This window comes from Pseudonaja textilis, chromosome 3 (genome assembly GCF_049901715.1).
Source record: "Pseudonaja textilis isolate UNSWEBS1 chromosome 3, rPseTex1.2, whole genome shotgun sequence".
In the NCBI taxonomy this organism is placed as follows: Eukaryota; Metazoa; Chordata; class Lepidosauria; order Squamata; family Elapidae; genus Pseudonaja; species Pseudonaja textilis.
The window spans coordinates 81731783-81757419 of record NC_141992.1 but is presented as its reverse complement, the minus strand read 5'-3'; the positions used below and the strand labels follow the sequence as shown (position 1 = coordinate 81757419).

The window sequence follows — 25637 nt, the reverse complement described above, 5'->3', positions numbered from 1 at the left end:
ATGATACATTTTTTTTCAATAGGAGTACAGCCAGCAGTTTTAACCCTGCCAAACAAAATGCTTCGCAAGCAAGCAATTTTTATTGACTTGTGAAAGGGATACAAAATTTTTAACACTTCTGTAATTAAACGATCTGTCCACAGCAGCAGTAGCAATAGCACTTAGACTTATATACCGCTTTATAGTGCTTTCCAGCCCTCTCAAAGCAGTTTACAGAGTCAGCCTCTTGCCCCCAACAATCTGGGTCCTCATTTTACCCACCTCGGAAGGATGGAAGGCTGAGTCAACCTTGAGGCCTGGTGGGATTCGATTTGTCAAATTGCAGTAAGAGTAGCTTGCAGTACTGCACTCTAACCACTGCACCACCAAGGCTCCCAAAAGTAACAAAAAATAACAAAAAGATGGTATCAGAGCTATGCTTATACTCCAAATGTTCATACCACAACTGGTGATCAGATTCAATTGTACCTGCAGTGCAAAGGCCTTTCAAATGTATTGCTTTAAATATTAGAATACCAAAGTGCTATTAGCTTCCTTTTTTTAAGGAACAAGATAAACTGGCATTGTCTATGTGTCAAAATACCTCAGGCCGGATCAGTGGTGGGATTCAAAAATTTTTACTACCGGTTCTGTGGGCGTGGCTTGGTGGGCATGGCAGGGGAAGGATACCGTAAAATCTCCAGTCAGAGGTGGTATTTGCCAGTTCTCCAAACTACTCAAAATTTCTGCTACCGGTTCTCCAAAACTGGTCAGAACCTGCTGAATACAACCTCTGGGCCTGATTAAACTTGGGAGGAGTATTGCAACTTCAGTTTTTCCTTTGTAGAAATGTGTCTTTGAAGCATTTGGATGTATACTTTCTGGGCTGCAATCCTATGCACAAAACTCTTTGAGGATAAGCACCACTGAATTCCATGGGATCTATATTTGAGTAGACACACAAGGATCTCCCAGGATCAAACTGACAAACCTGGAATGGAAGTTAACCACTAATGATACTTTTGTTGTGAATGAAGGTGATTCATGGGAAGTTCTAAGAAAGGCTGAGATAGGACAAAAATTCCTGCGTTAACAACTTGCTTCCAACTGCAGGCATTCAAGTATCTTTGGATGCTCTCAGGCAGGTCATTGTAAAAATAGAAACCTGGTTTACACAACATACAGCCCACATATGCTCCCCAATACCCAGCCTGCATCAATCCCACACCCAGACATTGTACGCTAAAATTTAGCAGAGCCAATTTTCAAGGGATGGGTGGATATCTATTTAGGAAAAGTGTTGACTATGAGGATGGTAGCAATTTGCTTCCCACAAGTCTGCTCACATTCTCATCCTTTTAAGCTCCCCAAATGCACTGATTCTGATCATATTTTGGATATTTGAGAGCTTTCAAAAATGAAAAAAAAAATGCTTACACCTCTTTGGGATATCTCAATCATTTCACTGGATTACCTACTAATAGTCAGTTGCATCCCCAAGCCCCTTTAAAATAGTCCAGTCTATTAAGTGATTAGATGGCAAACTCCAAATCTAGTACATATATTTTATTTAATTATTTAATGTATTTATTAAATCCAAAGGTAGATCATGGATTATTAAATAGTGGTAAATGTGGGAATTTTTAAACCAAATTTTGTGTCTATGGCTTGTTGTGGCTTTAATGACTTGATAAAAAGGCTCTGTGTTTTATCTAAATTGGTAATGGGTTGACCTTAATGGTATATTTTTCCAGTGTTTGGCCATAGAGATGGGAAGGGAAGAAACAGCCACAAAATGGACAAATCCAATGACTCCACCTTTTCGTCTATTCTATTCCTCTTTATCCTTCCCTACTTCAGGAAAAGGCATAGTAGAATTAAGGAGGAACCCAACTAAACTCCTGTATTCCCCACCCCACCCGATACATTTAAAATGCCCTATTTGTCTCCACAAGAATATGAGGAGGAAGGAAGAAAAGAAAAAATTATGAATGTGAAAAGATAAAAATAAAGAAGGTTGAGCAACTTCAAATATAATTTTTATATGAGGATATATAAATAATACATTTTGGTAATGTAAAATAAGGATTTTATTTCTTTCTCAAAATTATCACATGTTTTTCTGGAAGAAAAAGATGAATACTGTGCTATTTAAAGAAATTCAAAATACAAAAAAATAAATGCTTATTGATCACTCATATAGGTATCATCTCACTGACCAGATGACAATATAAGATTTTGCATCCCAGTAACTTGAAATGAATTTGCAGGATTAATTTAATTTGAATTTAGCCAGACTATCAACCTCCTAAATGTGCACACACAGACGTGTATGCACATATACATAGACTTAATATTACATAGTGTGGTGCCAATGTGGGATTGGATGATTTAAAGAAAAAATACAATTAAACAGTCCATTAAAAAATTTCCTTCCTCCTCCACTTTTATTGCTTAATGAAGCAACAATTATTGTTACTATAAATTCTGGACTGTTCTGCTCTCTTCCGTAAGAAGTATTGTAAGTGAAGGATGGTCTGGAAGAGACAGTAGACTAAATATCTGGTTTCAATTAAAATACAAAGTTCTTTCTGTAGCCAAATGGTCACCCTGAACTTACACTTATCTCTACTGAAAAAATGCACTGATGAAAAATTGTAAGGCCTGGTTTATGGTTGCCTGATTAGGCCAGACAGCTTAGAATCAGGGCTAGACAATTTCAGTGCCTCTTCTAGGAAATTTGGCATCTCTTCAGGCAGAATATCAGCAATTATGAGCAATTCTTTTGAAAAGATGATGAGGCTGGAGGCCATTCATGTAGACGTGTAGCTAAACGAGAGAGAAAAACTTACTGAGATAGGCAGGTTAGAACAGATCTAATAGAATAGCCGTATTCTCTTGATTTAGCCTGTGAGCAATTTTATTACATCTGCAGCAGTGCCATCTCCTGGTCAGACAGTATTAATTTTTAAAATTAATTTATTGAATTTTTTAAAACAAGTTAAAAACAATACAAATATTTTTAAAAAAAGAAATAGGAAAAATAGTGAATGAAAAAAATAGAAAAGGGGACTTCTGGTTTGAAGGGCTTCGGCGACAGACAGAAATCCACGATCATGCGTGGTTTCTGTCTGGGCTCGCCGCTGGAGCACCCCGAGCCGGCTGGTTTCGGGGCTAAGCCACCCTGTAGAGGTGGTGAAGAGGGGGGAGACCGCCAGCAGAGTCAAGGAGAGCCGCATCTCTCCTCCTCAGCTGGCCATTACTCCCTTTCCCGAAGGTGGTTGCAGCGGTGGTCAGAAATGGCCACCACAAAGGAGAACTCGACCGGAAAAGAATGTGCAGGAGGAAGATAAGAAGTGAAAGTTTTGGCTGACCGGGTTAAATTGTAAAAGCAACAACTAAGGTACCCTGGAATTTAAACTTACAAAAAATAACATCATTCCCAAAGAAGAGTCGGAAGCAGTGAAGGAAAGTGAAAAGGGAAAGGTTTGGCTTTTTTTCCCCTTCTCTCTCCTTCCCTATACTGACAACTAAGAGACTTAAATATGAAATCGGAAAAATCCACTTTGACATCAATAAGCTGAAAATAAAACAAAATGCCAAAGGGATAATAAAGATTTCTGGACATTAAAAATTTTCTTTTTCATAAGCAGGAAGGGAGAGAAAAAGAGTAAGGGCAGGATCTGGAAGAGGGAGGAGACTGCCTGGAATTAAAAAGAATCTACAGTAAAACTTCAACAAGACTTCTAAAGGATACCTTTTAACTGAAACTTTGCAACTAAATAGTAACCCCAGGAAGAGAAAGTGAAAAAAAAGAGCAAAAAAGAAACAGCTTGCGTGTATTTGGATTATTTGGTGATCTTTGGATTCTTGGTTATTATATTTGAATAATAAATAAAATCAATCAGGTGGTTGTTTAAAAATTTATACAATGGCACCACTTCTGGATGAATTTAAAATGGAACTTAAAAAGTACAAAGAAGATGCACAAGAAGGGAAGGATTCTTTTGGCTTTGTTTTTCAATTCTTAGAAACGGAGATTTGGAACTATGAGAAACAACAAGAAACGACTGCAAAACAAGAAGACTGGGACAAAGAAGAAGCCACCTTTAATGAACAAGCAATTTTATGTGGGGAAGAAAAAGGAAAGGGGGAAAGAGAATGGAGAATTTAAGATTTAAAAAACAACCAAAGAAAAGAAAAATAATTTGAAAAATAAGTATAATACTGGAAAGCAACAGAAGTGGGGAATACAGAAGAGAGGAATAGAGGTAGAGAGACAAGGGGGTAAAAAGGGGAGAGAGAATAAGAGAGGGAAGAAGGAAAGGAAAAAAAGTTACAGAGGACCGGAGCAAGATATAGAGAAACAGGACCTATTTAGAGATAATGGGTGAAAATCTAACTGAAAAGGGGATTCTGTAAAGGTACATAAGATTATATTGTTATATTAGTAATAGAAATAACTTTAGAAAATTGGAAACAATGTATGATTAAAATGAGGGATAAAATAGTTAGTGTAATTTAGTGAAATGTTTGTGAATAAAATAAATGAGAAAATTGAATTAGGAAGGAACGGGAACATTTTAATTAGTTAATGTTTTATAAAATATAAGTGAAGGGGGGGGGAATAACTATGGAAAGCTTATAATTGTTCCCATAGAAGTATGATATTTAATTGAAAAGTAGTTAAAGATGTTAAGATTTTAATGAGTATTAATATTAATGACAGAATTGAATTGGAATGGAATGTTGTTTTAATTATATACATTTATATTTTTTCTTTTTTTAAGAATACAGTGTGTATTTTAAGAATGTACCAAGCAGAATCCGAATGGAAGTTATGTATTATATTGAATGTTACAACTTTAGGGAAAAGATATAAAGGCGTCATACTCCAATCAGTAACTACAGGAGAAATTTTGTTTAATGAGAAAAGATAATAGATAATTGAAACAGGACAGACAAAAAATATAAATATAATGATTTGAATTGAGATGAGATAATTAAAATAAAATTGAGAAAATTAAAAGAGGGGAGAAGCTATGCAGAAAATGTAAAATAGTAATAAGATATGGAATAGAATATAAAAATGAGCATGAACCTGAATTTGTGTCTGTATGAAGAAATGTAACCCGGGATTACGCTACTTTCAAAAAAGATGTTTTATTTGTATTTTTTTTCTCTTTGTGAAAACTCAAATAAAATTTACAAAAAAAAAAAAATAGAAAAGGGGATAGGGAAAGGAAAGGAAAGATATAAAGAAGCAATTTTTGATCTTTTTGACAGTTACACATGCATTTATATTTTACCCTTTATATATCATTTTAAAAAAAGATCATTTCCCCATACATATCATGTGACCTGGCTGAAAGGTTGACTGGTTCAGGAGCCATCTGGATAATTTGTGCTGGGATATATTTATAAGCATCCTGGCCCGAGCTGGAAGAACATCGTTAGTAAACGAAGTATCCCACAAATCCACATGAAAGTTGTATCTCTGGTGTAAAACTTTTTATTTGTTTGGGTTTTTTACATTAAAGAAACTTGAAGGTTCTTTATTCAGTATAGGCCAGAGGTCTTCTTCGTGTGACCTAGAGAAAATTGCATCAAGTAACTGCATGAGGAGATGCGGCTAAAGATCCCTAGCTGACTTCAACAGATTTAAATCCCCTGCTTCTCTTAGCCTTGAGCTGAGTAATTGGTCTATATAAATCTGAACTATATTGCTCTCTGGCAGTGTCTACTATTCCATAAAATGAAGATCCAAATTAAATAACATAAAAATAACATTTGCACACTTTCAACTATTATCGCAAGAAATGCAGTTTGTTAGAATGTACCTAAATACTCACAGCTGAGTATTCCAGCCAGTTTTGAAATATTTGGATAATAAGAATCAGATCCATAGTATTTTTTTGACGCAGAAATCTCATGCCTAAAATTAGTTGTGTGGATTGAAACGTATGTTATTAATGCCTGAAAGAAAGGCCTAAACAGCAAATGTGACTTTATGCCTATATGATAAAGAGTTCAACTGGAACACATGAAAACCACATTTAAACCAGCATCTTGTTTCCATGATGTTAACAAGTTGCCTAAGAGAAGTTTATAGGCAAGATTAAAAAATAATTGGACTTCTGATATACCAAGTATCAATCAGAGGTGGTATTCAGCAAGTTCTGACCAGTTCTGGAGAACCGGTAGTGGAAATTTTGAGCAGTTCAGAGAACCAGAATATCCCACTTCTGACTGCCCCCCCGCCCCCTTCTATTCTCTGCCTCCCGGGTCCCAACTGATCGTCTGGGTCTTCTTTGGTTGCCCTATACAGGAGAACGGAGCAGGAAAGCAGGTTAGTGTGGTGGGGAGGAAATGGGATTTTGCAGTAACCTTCTCCCAGGAGTAGGGAAGGAATGAATATCCTTTCAATATCCTTTCTCCTGGAGTTGGGTGGGAATGAAGATTCTGTAGTATCCTTCCCCTGCCATACCCACCAAGCCACGCCCAGAGAACCATTAATATATATTTTTTAATCCCACCACTGGTATCAATTATGTCCATAACTGAGCCCAAAATTTCTGTTGCTAAGCGAGACATTTGTTAAGTGAATTTTGCTCCATTTTATAACCTTTTTTTGCACAGTTAAGCAAATCATTGCCTTTTATAAGTTAATAAGTGAAATTGGCTTGCCCATTGCCTTTATTCGTCAGAAGGTGGCAGAAGGTGATCCCAGGAATCTGATCCCAGGAATCTCCCAGCAGCTGTAATAAATATAAGAGAGTTGCCAAGATCCAGAATTTTGATCACATGACGATGGGATGGTGCAATGGTTGTATGAAAAACATTCATAAGTCATTTTTTTTCCCAATCCCATTGTAACTTCAAATGGTCATTAAACAAACTGTTGTAAGGGGCACAAATGACCAGGTTCAAATTATTCTATTTCAAACACATTATGTATGGGAAGACCCAACTCTGGAAAAGGTGGTCCTGATGAGGAAGGAAAGAGAAGAGGATGACAAGAAACAAGATGGATGGGCTGGGTGGACAATGGCGATGAATGCATGATGAGTGGCATTATTGGAAGAGATGAAGGACCAGGTCAGGGATAGATCAACATGGAGAAAAATCTATCTGATCACCAGGAGTCGAAAATGACTTGATAGCAATGATCAGCTAACATTCGAAAAACGATTGGAAATTCAAAACCTTGCAACTGTCTGTAAATCTTAATTCGGTCTATTAAAGATGCTGGCTCTTTATATAGTTTTACCTCTCAATGCAACGGTGCGTGCTTATTCCCAGCTGAACTTGCACAGGATTTACACCCTCCTGTTCTTACAGGGCGCGTTCACACAACACGCTGAGCCCCGATTTGTGTGAATGCAACCTCTCAATTTCAGTCCCGCCCTCTATGGAAATAATCCTCGCTTCTTTTAAAAGGTCGCAAACAGGCTTGAAAACGCCACTCGAATTAAAGCGGCTGAGAAATGAGAGAAAGAGCCGGACACCGGCGGGAATAAGCAGCTTTTGCCGGAAGCGACTCGGAAATCTGTAAAGAGCCGCGCTGGCAACTCTAAAATCGGGTCTTGGAAGGATCTCTTCTGCTCCTGAACCGGGGCGAAAGTCGATCTCTGAAGTCGTATAGCAAATGTGCCAAGAATCCAACAGGTGGCTCCGTGGCGCAATGGATAGCGCATTGGACTTCTAGAGGGTGAAGACATTCAAAGGTTCCGGGTTCGAGTCCCGGCGGAGTCGGGAACCCCCATTTTATTTACCTTCCTCTTATTTTTAAAAGTGCTTCCTGGATTACCCAGAGTCAATTATTTGCCGAGTCGCCGAAAAGGGGCCGATTTTTAATTGCTTGCAAAGCGCGACGTTGAACTTTCCCCCTCAACCCCATCCCTTTGCGAGGCCGCTCTTCTCTTTCCCTCGTCGCGCGCCTGGCTGGTGACTCGACAAAGGAGGCGGCTCGGGCCTGAGAGGCGGGGAAATGCCGGAGGGGGCGGGTCTAGGCGGGAAGGACGACCCTGATTGACGGATCGGGCTCGCCAGGGCCTCCGAGGTGGGGGACCCAGGAGGGCCAGAGCGGCGCTTCTCAACCTCAACAACTTTGAAGAGGCGTGGACTTCAACTTCCGGAATTCCTTAGCTGACACGCCCCCCTGAAGGCATTATGGGAGTTGAAGTCTAAATGACAACGTGGTCTGGAAAGAATGGCGCCAGTCTAGCCGCTGACAGGTGTGATAACAGTGCAGGCAGCGCTTGTTAGTGTTGCCTTCCTTGAAGGCTTTCAGTAACGCCAAATTCCAGCGTCGGTGCAGCGATTTATTCCGGTCCCGCTCTGAAATACGCCTCGCAATTCGTCCTGTGCCTGAGCTGTTGAGCCACCAAGCATTCATCAAATATTTTATCCCAATCATTCAAGATTTTTTTTACAAGATTTGACCATTTCGTGTGAGGTTATTTGGCTTTGAATAATAAGAATATAACAATAAATATAGTTTTGAATACATGAGATAGATACAAGAAAAATAAAGAAACAATAGGACAGGGACAGTAGGCACGATTGGTACGCTTATGCACGCCCCCACTACAGACCTCTTAGGAAAGGGTCAATAGTAGACAGTCTAAGGTTAAAGTTTTGGGGTTTGGGGAAGGAACCACAGAGTCAGGTAGAGTATCCCAGACACTGACCACTCTGTTGCTGAAGTGGTATTTCTTGCAATCAAGTTTGGTGAGATTAACCTTGAGTTTGTATCTATTGTGTGCTCTTGTGTTGTTATGAATGAAGCTGAAGTTTTCATTGACAGGTAGGACATTGCAATGTATTTTATATACTATCTATACTATACTATATATACTATATATACTATACCGGAGGTGGCATAGTTCTAGATTTTTTAGGTCCAGAATTTCAAGTCTGGTGGCATAAGGTATTCTGCAACAAGTGGAGGAGTAGAGAGCTTTTTGTGAAATATTTCTGGACTTTCTCAACTGTGTTAATATCAGATACGTAATGTGGGTTCCAGACTGATAAGCTGTATTTGAGTATTGGTCTAGCAAATGTTTTGTATGCTGTAGTTAGTAGTGTGATATTACCAGAGAAAAAGCTACGTAGGATTAGATTAACAACTCTTAATGCTTTTTTGGCTATGTAGTTACAGTGGGCTCTAACACTTAGGTCATTTGAGATGAGTACTCCAAGGTCTTTGACAAAGTTTGGCTCCTCAACAAGGTCTTGACTATTTAGTTTGTATTTAGCCTGAGACAGAATTTGATGTTTGATTGAAAGGCAATGTTTATTTCACAATAGTATCCAGTCGCCCCGACTCTCCCCCCACAAGAGACTACAAGGTCATAAAAAGGGGATCGACTATATAATGACAGCTTAGACTCCTCATGCCGGGTAAGAAAGCACAGGTCGTCCTCAACTTACGACCACAAGTGAACCCAAAATTTCTGTTGCTGTGAGCTTTGTCCCACTCTAATGGCCCTTTCTTGCCACAGTTGTTAAGTGAATCACTTCCATTATTAAGTTAGTAACCTGGTTAAGTGAATCTGAATTCCTGATTGACTTTGGTTGGTGTAAAGTCGCAAAAGTTGATCATGTGAGCCTGGGACACTGCAACCCATCATAAATATGAGTCAGTTGCCAAGCATCTGAATTTTGATTACGTGACCATGGTGAGGCTGCAATGGTCATAAGCATGACAAACGTAAGTCATCAGATGAACTTAAGATAAATGACTACCTATATACTTCAGCCATATTGCTGGGCTGGACTAGACCCTCCGGTTTCAAAAGTGAAGATCTACATTCATAAACAATTATGAGGAATGTGGGGGAATAACTTATTACTGCAAATAAATGAATAAGTAAGGCTGAGTGTCTTCCCAGATGAACACACTACCAAGCAAAGTGCCCTGTATTCTAAGATGGCCGTTGTAGTTTCAGATGGATTATTAAAGACAATGCTAGAGTTACAGCACATTATGCCATAGGCCAGGGGTGTCAAACTGGATTTCGAGGGCCCGATCAGCATTGTAGTTCTCCAAAGGCTGGAGGGCACGGGGAGGAAGTGGGGGATGGGACGGATGTCTCCTGCAGCACTTTGCTGGCTGAAAACGGGCCTCTGTGCTGCCTGTTTTTGGCTGGCAGTGCCGGAGGCCAAAAATGGGCCACATGGGGGCCTCTGCACAGCCCATTTCTGGCCAGCAGAGTGCTGCAGGCCAGGGAAGGTGAAAACGGCTCCCCCCCACAACCTGTTTTGGCCGGCAGAGGTACTGCGGCCCAGTCCTTTGATATTTCCAGGCTGACCCCACGGCCCAGATTTAAGCACCCCGCGGTCCACAGGCTTGAGTTTGCCACATCTGCCATATGCAACGTCCTATTTTTGTTAATTGAAGTATTTTAAAAATAAAATCATGACAGAAGGGGCATTTTTTTTAGTTGCGGAAGAAAACATTTTATTATTTGTAATTATTTATACTGTTTTATAGTTTTGTATAATTTATGCAGGATCCAATCTGGGTCTGTCAGAGACCAGAGGTTTTGTCTTCCCAGCTTTCAGACTCATGCTGAAGCCCATGTTCAGGGAACTTCTTTCTAGCCCTCTATCTTCAGAGAAGTTAGCTGAAGATGGGCTCCGGCATAACTCCGAAAGCTCGGAAGACAAACCTCTGGTCCTGATGACCCCCACCCAGATTAGATCCTACAACATTATCCTGGGATATGTATATTCGCCTTCATTCATATATAATTTATCATTAAAATACTTATGTGTATTTAAGTGGTGATCCCAGTGGTCATCAGCCCATTGGATAGCATGTTAAAAAAAAAGCCTTGGACAACAGTTGGAAGCAGGTACAAATGGAAAAACTGATTAATGAAAATCAATGCCCTTATTTCTCTGCCATGTTAGTGCTTCTCCATCAACTACAGAACAAGATGCAATTCACGTGCCATCTTCAAAATACCAGTAAAGTAGAAGCAGAATGAATTTCAGAGGAAGTGTAGAAAAATAGGCAGAGCCTGGAGGGGGAATCAAGAGAGGAATTAGCCAGGAGTCATTATGTTCCCACAAATAGTCCAACCCCTCTTGAATTCCATTAATTCCTTTTTCAATTAGGTTATAATATAAAATATAAAAGAAATTCTAAACGCCTCTCCCCTGTGCCTCTGCCTGCTGTTGGTGCTTCTACTGTGAGGCGAGGCAGTTGGCAGGGTGGCACCACACTGCAGCCCGTGTGCTAAGCCCCTGCCACCAAACATCCTCCTCCAGCTCCGCCATACACAAAGGACAAGCCTGCTGCCCCACCCATGATAGCCCCGGCAAATGGAAAGGGAGCCCCCATCCCCAAGAGGCAGATGGGACTCGCCTCCCGGCTCTGCCCCTCTGCCTCCGCCTGCTGCTTGGAGGGCCAGGCTGGTGGTTGCAGCACTCGCACTCAGCTATGGGTGCAGGGTGCACAACCGGAGTGCTATGGCTGCCGCCAGAAGCCAGTGGCCCACCACACACTCACGGCCTCTGCTAGCCACTCCCATCCCCAAGGGCTGGCAATCGTATGACGGGTAGGTCTTATGAGCATTTTGATAAATCATGCTAGGGCTTACTTTCTGGTTGGGTCTTATTTTCGGGAAAACATGTTATCTATTAAAGACAGCCTATTAATTCGTACAAAATATTTTAATAGATATACAAGGAGAATATTTCTAACAGCAGCCACATTTTGAATATAGTCTTGTATGATTTTTTTTTAAGGTTTCCCTCACTGCCGTTTTCCTTTAAATTGAGTGTGATTTTAAACTAGACTGTTTCTTCCATCCTCTATGCTGTTTATTTTTATCTATATGTAACACAGGGTTTCACATTCAGTTCCAAAATCTTATCGGAAAAAGCCCTATACCTATACTGTTAATGGGATCAAGCTTAGCTGATCATTTGTGCAAAATTTCAACTTATAAATTCACCATTAAAAACTAAGTTCAAGCATTTTGCCGTCAAAATCTATTTGTGAAATTTCTTCTTCTTCCGATTCTTCTTTCCTGCTGCAAGGGCCTCTTTCTCAGCAATTATGTCTCGATACTTCCTTTTATTGTACCTGAATAAGAGAAACAATTTTTGTGAAGAATGAATGCAACCACAGAATCCAAACCTCTCCGCCCATCCAATTATTACTAAATAAGAGTGCATCTAAAATCTAGAATGAAAAGAACACATCAATCAACCCACCTTTTAGTTAAGCTATCCATGTACAGGTAGCCCTCTACTTATGACCACAATTGACCCCAAAATTTATGTTGCTAATTGACAAATTTGTTAAATGAGTTTTGTCCCATTTTAGGACTTTTCTTGCCACATTTGTTAAGTAAATCACTGCAGTTGTTATATATGAACCAGTGGTCTGGCATACAAATGTAAATCACTTGGTTATGGAGATGCTGCAGTGGTCATAAATGTGAAAAATTGTCATTTTTTTTCAGTGCCATTGTAACTTCGAATGATCACTAAATAAACTGTTGTAAGTTGAGGACTACCTGTATGTTTCTTAGCTGACTACTGTCAGAAACTAGATACTATATCAGATTTTTACTACAATCCAACAAGGTCACTGCAACTAATTATTAGTGCAAGATTATCTAGAGCAGTGGTTCCCAAAGTGGGTGGTACTGCCCCCTGGGGGGCGGTGGGATGCCTTAGGGGGTCACTAAGAGGCAAGGGGGCTGGCAGGGAGGCGCTAAGAGGCGGCAAGGGGGCATTCGAGGTGCCAGCCCTGCAGGTTCACCCATTAACTAGCACTGCTCCAGAGGTGGCACCTCCAATGCGGAAGCGGTGGCACATTACATGCCGCCACAGCCGTGTTCCATGCACCACCCCCCTGCCGCCTCTTAGCGCCCCTCTGCTGGCCCCCTTGGGGATGCTAAGAAGCGGCAGGGGGGCATTCAAGGTGCTGGCCCTGCAGGTTCACCCATTGACTGTAGCACCACTCCAGAGCCAGTGCCTCCAATGCGGAAGTGGTGGCATGTTATGTGCTGCCGTGGCAGCGTTCAATGCACCGTCCCCCTGCCACCTCTCTTAGTGTCCCAAGGGGGCCAGCAGTGGGGCACTAAGAGGTGGCAGGGGGGCGTTCAAGGCACCAGCCAGCCCTGTAATTTCACCCATTGAGGCACCAGCTCTGGAGCGGTGCTACAGTCAATGGGTGAACCTGCAGGGCTGGCGCCTCGAATGCCCCACATCCACCTCTTAGCATCCCCAAGGGGGCCAGCAGAGGGGCGCTAAGAGGCGGCAGGGGGGCGGTGCATCAAACGCGGCCATGGTGGCATGTAACATGCTACCGCTTCTGCATTGGAGGCGCTGGCTCCGGAGCAGTGCTAGTCAATGGGTGAACCTGCAGAGCCGGCGCCTCGAACGCCCCCCTGCCGCCTCTTATCCCCCCTCTGCCGGCCCCCTTGGGGATGCTAAGAGGCGGCGGGGGGGTGTTCGAGGCGCTGGCCCTGCAGGTTCACCCATTGACTATAGTAATGCTCCAGAACCAGTGTCTCAAATGCGGCAGCACGTTGGAAAAGCCGCTGCCACTGATTTCCCAAAGTGCCGCCGCTGTCTCATTCTGTCTGTCCTTCCATCCCTCCATCCAAAAGGTCTGTCTGTTTGCCTGCCTCCCTCTCTCTCTCTCTCTCTTTCCATCCATCCATCCATCAATGTTCGAAGTGCCGGCCCCGCAGGCACATCGGGCAAGTAGAGCAAAGCCAGTCTGAGAGGGAGGAAGGGAAGGACGGAGGGAGAGAGAGAAAGAGAGAGACCTGATGCATCAGACTGAATGAGGCCTAGTTTAGACTGAGGCCCTTTTCCACACTGAAACATCTTTGCCAGCACATTGAAACATGGTCAAGACTATCAGGAAATTCTCACATTTTGTTGAGGCTTTAAACAGGATCCATTGGACCAGATCTCCACCCTAAAAATTATTTTTCCCCAATGTATTACAGTGCCAATTCTGAAGAAGGCAAAACCAAAATGTATTGGTAAATTACGAGAACACACACACACACACACACACACACACACACACACACACACTCCCTTCTAACCCTGCTGGAGCAGGTGATTGGACTAGAATAGACATCTCATTATCTTTCTCCTCCCTCCTTTATTTCTTTTTCTTTCTGTCCCTTCCTTCCAACACCCTCCTGCCTTTGTCCCTTTTTCTTTCTTTCCCTTTTCTCTTTATTTTCTTCCTCTCTTTCTCTTCTCTCTCTCTTTCCCTCTCTCAGAGAGAGAGAGAGAGAGAGAGAGAGAGAGAGAGAGAGAGATCTGATCCAACCTCTCTCTCCCTCTCAAACCACGCCCTCAAATTAGGCCACACCCACAGAAATTTGAATCCCACCCCTGGGTGGGGGGCACCGAGGATGACTTTGTAGCACCAAGGGGGCAGTGGACCGAAAAAGTTTGGGAACCACTGATCTAGAGTCTCGGTGGCGCAGTGGTTAGAGTGCAGTACTGCACACTACCTCTGCTGACAACCGGCTGCCTGCAATTTGGCAATTCGAATCTCACCAGGCTCAAGGTTGAATCATCCTTCCGAGGTGGATAAAATGAGGACCCAGACTGTTGGGGGCAATATGATGATGCTGTAAACTGCTTAGGGAGGGCTATAAAGCACTGTAAAGCGGTATATAAGTCTTAAGTGCTATTGCTACATGGCTAGAGCATTGAGAGATAATATTTGGGGTCACCTACTGGCATGCTACTGAGAATATTACTTGTGTCTCAAGCTCATAGGTGGCAAGGCCTCTGCTTTTAACTTAAGGAATATTTGCTAACAGTTATATAAGAAATAATATCAAAAAAGTATACAAATTAAAGGTCTCCAACTAATGAAAACATCATTAATCAAATAAGGTGGAGCCAAGGACCCTAGAAAACCTCTTTTGAACAGCTTCTGGTAGACACGATGAGATGTTCACCGGGAGGCTATCTCAAAGAAATGGTGCAGTTGCTGAAAAACTGGGCCTATCTAAGTCCCAGCTATGCCATCTCAAATTTCAATCACTGCCCCCGTGTCTCGAACAAAGTTCATTCAGAAATAAGATCATCTCCCATAGTCCTATAAAAACAGATTTGGGGGTTTGGATAGAATATTGGACCCGCCCAGCACAGGAATATTTATATCTGAGTTGGCATCGTTACGTAGGGCATTTTGGATTTTTTAAAAATGTTCCTATTTTCATTCCAATTATGGTTTATGCATCACCGAGAGGCTTTTATGACTGGAGTGGGTTATTAAGCCTAGCAAGAAAATAAAATAAAGGCGGAATAAAAGATTATCTTAAATTGTTGCCATAAAAGAAGGCCTGGTATCCTTAACACCACCTACACACCCTCTGAATGATAAGGATTTGTTTTGTTTTTTTGCGTGTGAGTGTCCTTCTGTTCTCTTTCCTTTAAACAAATATATTCAAAACAGTATATAAATAATAAAAACAATCCAGAAATCACAAAAGACAGCAAATAACTTAAGAACAAAAAATGGTCAACGTATTTCAAATGAAAGGGAAATCAAGAGGATGACAGCTCATTTAAAATTAAGAAGACAGGTAGACAACCATCGTGCTCCAGGAAGGCATTTTTTAATCTAAGTACTGCAATGGAAACCTCCCCCAAGTCCAAATCTTATAACCCAGTGATGCCTTTTAAGAGGCACTGCAACACACTACAAGGCCTCCCATATGGGATGAACTGCATCACACAGGATAGAGGAACTCATTCAGCTATACCTAACAGCAACGAAACACGTTGTTTTACAACACCCAAGTGACTACATTAAAGTGAAATTGTAAATACCGTCTAAACTCTGAATCTGCTAGAAGTTCATCCACAATCGTTTTCTTTCTCTCTTTCTTGGGAATACGAGCATGATAGAAATCTGCTGGAGAATCCATAATAGTTCCAACCTGAAAAAGAAAATGCAAGATGAATTTGTTTTTATTTAAAGAGGAGATTGAAAGCTAATCTAAGGATCCCATTTATTAATACTGAATTCATTTGGAGTGCTCATACTTTCCTTTTAGTATACAGGTAGTCCTTGACTTACAACAGTTCATTTAGTGACCATTCAAAGTTGTAACAGCACAGAAAAAAAGTGACTTATGACTGTTTTTCACACTTATGACTACTGCAACACCCCCAAGGTCACATGATCAAAATTCAGATGCTTGGCAACTGACTCATATTTATGACCACTGCAGTTTCCCAGGGACATGGGATCCCTTTTTTCAACCTCTGACAAGCAAAATCAATGGGGAATCCAGATTCATTTAGCAACTGTGGCAAGGTAGTTCTTAAAATGGGGCAAAATTCACATAATACGCGTCTCACAGCCACATAAATTTTGGGCTCAATTGTGGTCGTAAGTTGAGGACAACCTGTACAGAAACTTAAATCAGCCCAACTGACCGAAAACAATTTCAGCAATATTACAGAAGAAAAAAAATGGGGTAAGGAATCAAACAAGAGTTTACAGTGGAAATCTAGAGGCCAGGAATTCCTCATTTACTGCTGAGAAGGGAAAAAAACCAACAAGAAAATATAGAAACTGGTAATGTATCACGATATCAAAAAGAATTCTTACTCTACAAAGTTCAAAAATACAAAGAACAGCAAAGAACTTAACATTCCAAGAAAATGTCTAGACAGAAATGAAGAGAATGAGCCAGTTCTAAGTAGCATTAGCTAAAGTAGTGATTCATAAATCTAGCATACTTTTAAACATGTTGACAATATTTTGTAAAAATAATCTTCAGGGGAAGATGATGACGGTGTGTGTGTGTGTCCATTCTACCTTCCTCTTGAGGTCCCCTGACCTGCCACTTACAGTATTTTGGAGCGTCTCTCAACTCCCCAGAACATATTTTCAGCAAGTAAAATGGAAAAACTGATTAAAGAAAACAATGCTCTTATTTCTCTTATACATCTCTTGTATGATGTATCATGACATTTTTTTCCCTTCACGGAGCTGGGGGTGTGCGTGTGCACGTGATGCATCCAGCCCACTGGCCACCGGTTTGAGATCCCTGTCACACACTCTGCTTCTCTATCAACTACAGAACAAGATGCGATCCATGTGCTGTCTTCAAAAAGTGAAACATGCACGCAAGGAATTACTGAAGCAGCAGAGGCTGCGCAGCAAATATAAGCTAGTAAGCAGATGAACAATTAACAAAAAATTAAACAATGATAAATCTTCCAAGCTCTTGTAAAGTTATTTCCAAGAGATTTTCATAGCAAAAGTAAACATCAGAACTTACGTTTTTATGTAAGAAACTTTGTAAGAAAAAAATAGACAAGTTATTTTTATGCAGTTTGTTTATAATTGCCACAAGTGTTATTACTAACTTAAGCAATGGTTAAAATTGTAGTAATTGGTTAAAAGACTTTAATTCTGTGGATCGCAAGCCACGTTACCCAATGTAGTTGGCTTGGTTTCACAGAAACATCTTCATAATCAATGTGTTTATCTTTAGCAAGCCTGATATGTAATTTGATGTGTAATGAATACTGAACTTTAAAAAAAAAACAACCTTATCTTATATGCAAAGCACTAAACACCATCAACATTCTTACCTGAAAATATTTGGGAAGACCTTTCCTATCATTCTTTTTGTAGAACCGTTTGGGATCTATGGCAGCTCTCATCTGCAAAGCCTTAAGGTCATTTTTCAATTCCTCTGTGATTTCTGGAGCTTTCATACCAAACCAACTATCACCAGTTGTTTTTGCTCGGTCTTTCTATTTTGGAAAAAAGTTACAAACATTCTTTCAAAATGTGTCAGGTTTATTCAATCCTTACGCCATAACCAGTGGACAGAGATCAAATTTTATAATCCAGCATTGAAGAGGGCAATACCCACCCTCCCTTCCTGCAACGTGAGCCTTTTAGCTTTACATTAGGATAATTTTCAAGGTATTTAAAATATTTGTACAACTTTAAAGTCTACTTTAACGAGCTGTTTCTATCTGAATGGTCTAAATGGATTAATTCTGCCAAGGAAATCCTGATGTCATGTTACAGGTAGTGCTTGACTTACAACAATTCATTTAATGATCAAAGTTACAATGACACTGAAAAAGGAGACTGACCATTCTTCACAAAATTTGGATGCTTGGCAACTGACTTGTATTTATGAGGGTTGCAGTGTCCCGGAGTCACACGATTCATCTTTTGTGACCTTCTGACAAGCAAAATCAATGGGAAAGCCTGATTCATTTAACAACTGTGTGACTAACTTAACAACTGCAGTGATTCACTTAATAATTGTAGCAAGAAAGGTCATAAAACGGGGCAAAATTCACTTAACGTTTCGCTTAGCAACAGACAATTTGGGCTCAATCGTGGGTGTAAATTGGGGACTACTTGTACTTTGAAGTCAAGAGATATTGTCACATACTGTATCCCAATGTATTTACAAAGGGGACTTTTTATTTCCAACAGCTTTTCTGAAAGCAAATTCATGAGAAGCAACTTCGTAGGGAGAAGTAACTCTTTGTTTGGATTACATGGGGCTACCCTTGAAGACCAACTTGGAAAGCTACAACTGGTCCAGAATGTGGCAGCACATTTATTTCTATTATATTTCATTTTCATTCCAAAAGGCCACAAAGCATAGGGGATCATATGTTATCATCCCATTTTATAACTATTGATGAAGCTAGTAAAAAGTGAGGAATAAGCCAGGAGCTACGCACCCTTGCAGAGAATTTTTTAAAGGCAGACTTTAAATATGGCCTTAATTGGGTGTCAGATTAACAGAATTGGAAGGGACCTTTTAGATCTTCTAGTACAACCCCCCCACCCACCCAAGCAGGAGACCCTACACCATGATCAATACCTCAATGGCATTTCACTTACCCTACGTTGCTTCTTTAACTGATGGATTGATTCTCTTAAAGGTGGAACACATTCCTTTTTCTCAAAATCGGGAGTTATAATACTCTTCTGCAAAAGCTACCGAGAGATATTTGATTAAGCCAGGCCACAGCTACACTTACAATGCAAACAGGACTGTAAAGACCTCTTGGAAAACGTGGACTTAGTAAAATGACCCAACACTCAAGTAGTTCTGGAAAAGTTGCTTCCAAGCTGAGATTTTCAAGATACTCTTATCAGGAAATACTTAGATGACTGCCTGGCAAACTCAGTTAATAAGCAGTGCTGGAATAGCCACTCATGTACTGACATGTCAATAAAGCAGCATAAATGGAATCTGATGTGGAGAGTGTCGCTAAGTATGGACAACTGCACTTGATCCCTAAAAAATGCTCAAGGATCGATATTAGAAAATTAAAGAATATATTAAGCAGTGGTGTCGTCATTTTGAAGGGGATGGGTATATACAAGGAAGTTGGAACTACTAAGAATTTAACCATGCCTTAGCATCCAAGTAGCTTCAGCATTGCCTTTTCTGGATAGATTTGACCCTCCTTAAGCATCTGTTAGCAGTATGCTATTTCCAGGAAGTAAGGAAGACCAAGGCCTGCAGCTGTTGCTTTTCCCAGCCCTTAGAGAGGCATGTCCAACCTGCAGACCATGGGCCACATGCAGCTCCACAATAAAGAAAAGCTTGTTATTTACAGATATCACTTTTATTATATATTTCATTTGCAGCCCAAGGCAATTCTTCACTCATTGTGGCCCAAGGAAGGCGAAAGGTTGGACACCCATTGTTTAGAGGCAAGATTGATGCCATCATTAAGTGTCTTACCAGAAATGAATAAAATCTGAATTATCCTAAAGGTTGCACTGTGCTATTTTAATTTAATTGGTATTACTTAACCTTAATATTTTATTTATTTATTCAATTGATATGCTGCCCCTCTCACCAATAAGGGGATTCTGGGTGGCTTACAAACAGTAATATTTAATATTAAATTTAATTTAATTTACTGGGAACAGGTTTTTTGTTGCATGGTGTACTTGATGTGAACCACTAAGCGTCACAAGGTATTAATTAAATATAAGTATATAAATTAAATATTTTTTTAAAAATCATATAAATGCGCCGACTTGTGGCCAAAAGAATTTTTTTTTACAAAAGATCTTACAAAATATTTGCTTTTTAAATACTCCAGGTATTTACAATGCTGCTAGAATGTCATTTAGGACTTACTAATTCTAGTTTTCAATTTAATTGCTATCTTTTGGCAATTACCTCATCTGTTTTTTTCTCTTTCAGTGGTGGAACGTTATGGGATCCAGGTTTCTGCTTTCCAGAGTCAAAATTAATATATAAACCTCCAAACTGTTTAATGTTTAGTCCAGGATCAATACTGCTTGAAAATGATACTCTAGAAGAGAAAGAACTGGTTACCTAAAAATACTGATATATAATCCAATCAACACAAACAATATTTGTCTATCATAAGCACATTACAGAAAATATTTTTTAATTAAACATTAACAAATTTCAAAACTGTTTACTTATGTTTACATATCCACTAACTCCTTTACAGGGGAATTAAACATGTAAAAAAAAGCCTCAATTCTTTGAACCATTTTATACCCAGTGACTAATATTATACATCACACCAAACCAAAGCCAAACAAATCACAAATAAAGCTGTGTCCCATGCTGTTAACAGAACGTGGTTTGTTTGGATTTGGTTTAGTATGTTGCAATCCTGCCCGTGGTTTGTAAGCAGTTTAGATTCAGTATGAAGCCAGCCAACTAAGCCTTATTAATGTGACTAAATATTTGACTTATGAATTTTCACATAAGTTTTATCAAATACTTTATCTTATTCTTTGCCAAATTCATAATCAGATGCAAATGGCTCTTAGAAGTTAGAGAAACACTTCTAAAACCTTAAGGTAGCCAACTTGCCTTTTTGTGGTAGGAACTTGAGTCTTCAGAACCCAGAGGTTTTGTACCCACTATACCTTAGCACAAAACCTAACTAATCCAACCAAGCCATTTACTAAGCATATAAAGTCCCTTCAAAGAACTTACAATCCTGTGTTTGCATTTAATTCATCTTCGTCCTCATCTATGAACTCTTCTTCACTTTCTTCCACTTCTGATGAATCTTCGCTTTGTTTTTCCTCAAAATAATAATCTTTGTGAGAATCTATACCAGGGGTTTTATCAATGACAAACATCTCTTGATTATTTGACTGGTTTTCTCTCAAGGGACTTTCACTACTTCCTTCATCGTATCCAGTGCCTATTTCGCTGTTTTTCAGTTTTTCTAAATTATTATTTTCAGATTCCTCACTCGTAAGAGACACAAAGAGGTCTTTCTTATCTTCTCTGCCTTTGGTTGCACATGAAGAGGATTCAGCAATTACCTCCTCTAGGTTTCCATCACTATCTACGCTTGAAACCGAAGGTCTGCAGTCATCACTGTTAACAATTAGAGATGTGATCGTTTTGTTGGTCGGGCTTCCTACTTTGGAAATGTCGTCACTATCTATTATTTCTTCTTGTTTGTGTAAACAGCTCTGTCTAACATTTTCAGGTGTTAAGCTCTTGTTTTTATTCACTGTTGCTTTTCCTGATGACTCATTAGATTTTTCAAGGTTTTCTAGATCACATGGAGATCTCTTTGAATTCTCTGAAGGCAACTGATTTTCAGATACCTGCATGGGTTTTTCTGAAGATTGACCATGCATTTCGTCTGGACTCTGAACTATTGCAATTATATCCGCTGCTGTTTCTTTTGAAACGGAATGTTCCAATTCATCATCATTGTTCTTTAGTATCTCTTGCTCAGGCAAGTTTTTATTATCTTCCCTTGTTACTTCCTCATTACTGCTTGAGAAAATCAGATCCAGATCATTGCTGGCAACAGATTCAGGAAGACACTTTGTTTTTTGGGGGCTAAGATGCTCTTTTATCCAGTTTGAAGAAAGACAAGGTGATTCTTTGGCATTGAAATCAGAAATGGTGGATTCTTCCGAATCAGAGATTACTATTGTTTCAGATGTAATTATACAATCGGGTGTTTCCGTATCCTCTCTTAATGCATTGCTTTTTCTTTCAGCCTGGGATGTTGGTTCTGCTTGCAATTTCAGCTGCATACTCCTGGTCACTCGTTTAAATGGGGCAGACTGTTCATAGGAAACACCTGAGCACCACGATTCAGCATCAGAAACCTCTTCATCTTGTACCTCACACACTGGTGACACATTACCCTTGACCTGTCGGCACCTGGACTTTCTCATGGCTTTTGAGGTCCTTGTTCCAGATACAACAGAAGAACATGACTCTGCTTCAGAAATATCATGGTCTTCACAATTACTACTTTCATGTGTAACATTTTTTTTGCTCGGCCTGTTTTTAGCCGAAGTCTCTGGGCTACAAGGAATTACAATTTTCCGCCTTCTGGTTATTCGTATAAATAATGGTGTTTGAAGACCAGACACAGAAGAACAGGCTGATTCTGCTTCTGAAACATCGCCATCGACTTGAGATTCTGCCAGGGGCTCAGCTTTATCTTTACTCAAGACAGTGCATGCTTCTGAAGACTTTTCTGCATCCAATTTTGTTTCAGAAGCTTTCATCTCTGCATTCTGGGATTCAGAAATGACTGGTGTATAGGAATTCATTTTTATTCTGCTTCTAGTAATCCTCATAGATGGGCTCTCTACCACTGCAATCTGCTGAAAGAATGAAAAGAATGTCAGGAAACAAGCAAAAAGAAAGAAAAAGAAACACATAAATAAATGCATGCTTCATGAGAAACTCAGAAATTCTGAACTATTAATCAATTAACCATTAATTAATTAACTTTGGCCATCACAAAGCTGATTTTCTATGTGTCAGCTTCTTTATGAACAGTACTAGTTTCTGACATACTTGCACTGTAGATTTTATACTGTTGGACCGAAAACATTAAGTCAAGGTTAACACTTTTTCAGTATTAACTATTTTTCTCCTACTTCATAGCTTGTAATAAGACATTCCCTGTGCCTAGCGTAGCTTATGGGGTATGGTCCAACAGGCGTTGCCACAGATAAGGTAAATAAATTTGGTTGCCTACTCAATTTTCCAAACATAATCTAAGCGTTTCATTTGCTATTCTGCATTCCTTGCCAGAACAAGGTAGAGAATACTCCTCTATCTCCTCTAACACTTCCAGCAGATTATTAAATCACTATTTTGTACTGAAGAAAAAGGTTACTTGGCTAAGAAAATAATAATTCATTTGCAGAGGAAGAAAAATTAAGGAAAAATAAAAGAAGAGATGTGTCAATGTTATATCCCAAGCCAACCGCCCTCCCCAAAAGAACTTAAAGAGGGGAACTTTTACTAATCCAATTTTTGCAATGAGAAAAATGCCCAATGATTAATCTCTCTACCTAGTTCTGAATTGCATGGATAAATGACCATGTCTGCTATCGGCTCTGATAAACTGATTCATCACAGAAGGATAAATAGGTGAGACGTGAAGCAGATAACTATTGTACTGGTGAAAACATGCAGTATGATAGAAAAACATTTCAGAAGCCCCCGTGCCCTCTGAATTTTACCAGTGTGGTTTCTAAGAAAGAGAACCTGTGAAAGAGGGAGAGAAAACAGATGATCAATCAGTCCTCCAATTCAAAAATACACCACAAAATAAGTTAATTGAAAGTAGAGACAAACCTATACATAGATTTTGTGGCTAAGGGGAGAAAGGCAGACAGAAAAGGAACAAAGGGGGGGAAAACATTTTCATGCTTCTTGGCAAAACATTATTATATAATGTACATACAGACATTTTCTCTTGAAAACTGACACCAGAATTTTCATTTTTAATGTGTGCCAATGTTTTCACAGAAAAAAAAATGACCATAAAGGTTATCTTATCTTATAAACACTGTTACATCCATGGAAGACTACTATTATTTCCCATTTCTTTGGTATGCTTTGAAGATTCCCATAGAAACAATTCTCATAGTTGGGGTGGGGGGAGGAATGATTTCTGGACAACATTCAAATTAGAAAAAATGTGAATATCAATACTGCAGAGGAGTCCAACGCATTGCTCCGTAGATCTGACTGCTTCGTCCAAGACGCAAGTCAAGATCACAGCCCCACCTTGATTATATTCCAAAAGGAATAAAGGTACTTATTCCTTAGGTTTAAGGATTAGGATTATGACCTCAAGGATTTCCACCAGGTCAGAAAACGGCGGCTATTAAGTGCTGTCGCCCCACCTTTTTGCCCAAACCAAAAAATGAGCTTCTAACAAACCAAAACCAAAAACCGCCGTCACAAACCGAGGCGGCTCATTTCGAAGCTTGCCCCTGCCCTCCTTTTTCCTCAGCCGACGTAAAGGTTCACTCCTCAGCATTTGCGTCCCCTGTCAATGCAAGCACAGACACACCGCGGTCTCCCAAGCGCCCCACAACCTCCCCGGCTCGCCGACGCCTTCAGCTCTCCAGTCCGGCTCTTTTTAACTCGACCCAGACAAGCGCAGAGACGCAACGCGCGCGGCGAGAACCTTCGGGAATGGAATGGCCGAGCGCGTTCCGAACTCCAAGCGCGTGCGCTGGCCGAACCCGACGGAGATGTGCTCGGAGGCGGGTGGGGGGAGAGCTCTCCCCCCGCCCGCGCCTCTCTCTCTCTCTCTTTCCTCCTCTCACCTCCGTAGCTGGGCATTCCGCCATCGACGCGCTCCTCCGCGTTACCCTCCTGGTGGCCATCATCTTTCCCGCGTGTGCAGAAGGAAGCGATTGCTCCGGATTCGCTTCCAGGTGGCTTTGCCACTCAGAAAGAGGTCCGTCCGAAAAACTTCCTGCCCTGCCTCCGCCCAGCTCTTGGCAGTGACGCCTGCAAACTATTGGTGGATGGAAAGCTGTTCACGAAGGCATGAAGCCAGGACGAGAGAGAGAGAAAAAAGTGCGAGGTCTTATGTGCAAAATCTACCTCAGTCTCAAATCAGCATAGCTGGATTGCAGTTAGGTGTTATTAGCAATTCAAAGACTGCGGGGAAGCGGCACAATTCTTCATGCTTTTTATTTCATGTTATTCAGAAGTACGCTCACCTCGGCCCAAGGCTAGCGTTTGATATGTAGAGAGCAGCAATAATCTGGATTACAATCTCATCGCCTTCACTAGTTCAATTGCTGCTCGTTCTGAATCCAAGTTCACTCAGAGGGAAATGGGTTTGGGAATACTCCTGGAATCCCAGGCAAACCTTTCAATTTGCACGGTAAAATGGCAACGGAGGTGCCCATCGCTCTATGTAAATATAATTTTACCTATATCTGAACATGGAAGGCAAACTGTTTTAGATTATTATGCTTCCCAAACATTTTGCTCGACAAACTACATTAATTTTCCTTCATTGTCCTGGACTTTTGGTTTTTATTTGAAGACGTTTTGCTTCTCGTTTGAGAAGGTCTTCAGCTCTGACAAGATAGTGGGGATCCTGTCAGAGCTGAAGAAGCTTCTTGGATGAGAAGTGAAACGTCTTCAAAGAAAGACAAAGTCCAATTGTCCAAAAAGTCCAACCATGTCAATCTCTACAGACTTTTTCCTTATTACCCCACCCAAATCGCTGATCAGAAAGTCCTTTTTACCCAATGTAAGTAGAACAGTTCAAATGTCCCAGTTGTGATTGGGTAAAAGGGTCTATATGTTATCACCTAAAGAAAACCCATTTATATTTGATTGTGG

General features: G+C 40.4%; 1 protein-coding gene and 1 non-coding gene across 5 annotated transcripts; one reads left to right on the top strand and one right to left on the bottom strand.

The window, feature by feature from the left end:
- The first annotated feature begins 7649 nt into the window (after positions 1-7649).
- TRNAR-UCU (transfer RNA arginine (anticodon UCU)) lies at positions 7650-7734 on the top strand. The gene is given in 2 exon segments: positions 7650-7686; positions 7699-7734. It is a non-coding gene; the product is annotated as a tRNA-Arg (tRNA).
- A 3911-nt stretch (positions 7735-11645) lies between these two features.
- DNTTIP2 (deoxynucleotidyltransferase terminal interacting protein 2) lies at positions 11646-24748 on the bottom strand. 4 transcript variants are annotated; one of them, XM_087930217.1, is made up of 8 exons: positions 24602-24679; positions 23333-23528; positions 20982-22633; positions 20184-20319; positions 18884-18979; positions 17599-17763; positions 15820-15929; positions 11646-12079 (listed from the first exon to the last, which is right to left on the bottom strand). In XM_087930217.1, the coding sequence occupies exons 3-8, from the start codon at positions 22604-22606 to the stop codon at positions 11986-11988; spliced, it is 2226 nt and encodes a 741-aa protein (XP_087786343.1). In that variant the 5' UTR covers positions 22607-22633; positions 23333-23528; positions 24602-24679; the 3' UTR covers positions 11646-11985. The 4 variants fall into 4 exon arrangements, with proteins under 4 accessions (XP_087786343.1, XP_026556146.2, XP_026556145.2 ...); XM_026700361.2 differs by lacking the exon at positions 23333-23528 and having other exon boundaries at positions 20982-22630; positions 24602-24748; XM_026700360.2 differs by lacking the exon at positions 23333-23528 and having other exon boundaries at positions 24602-24725.
- Between the last annotated feature and the right edge of the window lie 889 nt (positions 24749-25637).

What these genes read in the sequence shown, in the direction of transcription:
- DNTTIP2 (XM_026700360.2), bottom strand. Translation starts at nt 24,664, where the DNA reads ATGATGGCCACCAGGAGGGTAACGCGGAGGAGCGCGTCGATGGCGGAA. An exon ending in CGGAATGCCCAGCTACGGAG is followed by an intron (nt 22,634 to 24,601) that starts GTGAGAGGAGGA and finishes TCATTCTTTCAG; the next exon opens with CAGATTGCAGTGGTAGAGAG. An exon ending in AGTTAAAGAAGCAACGTAGG is followed by an intron (nt 17,764 to 18,883) that starts GTAAGTGAAATG and finishes TTTCCAAAATAG; the next exon opens with AAAGACCGAGCAAAAACAAC.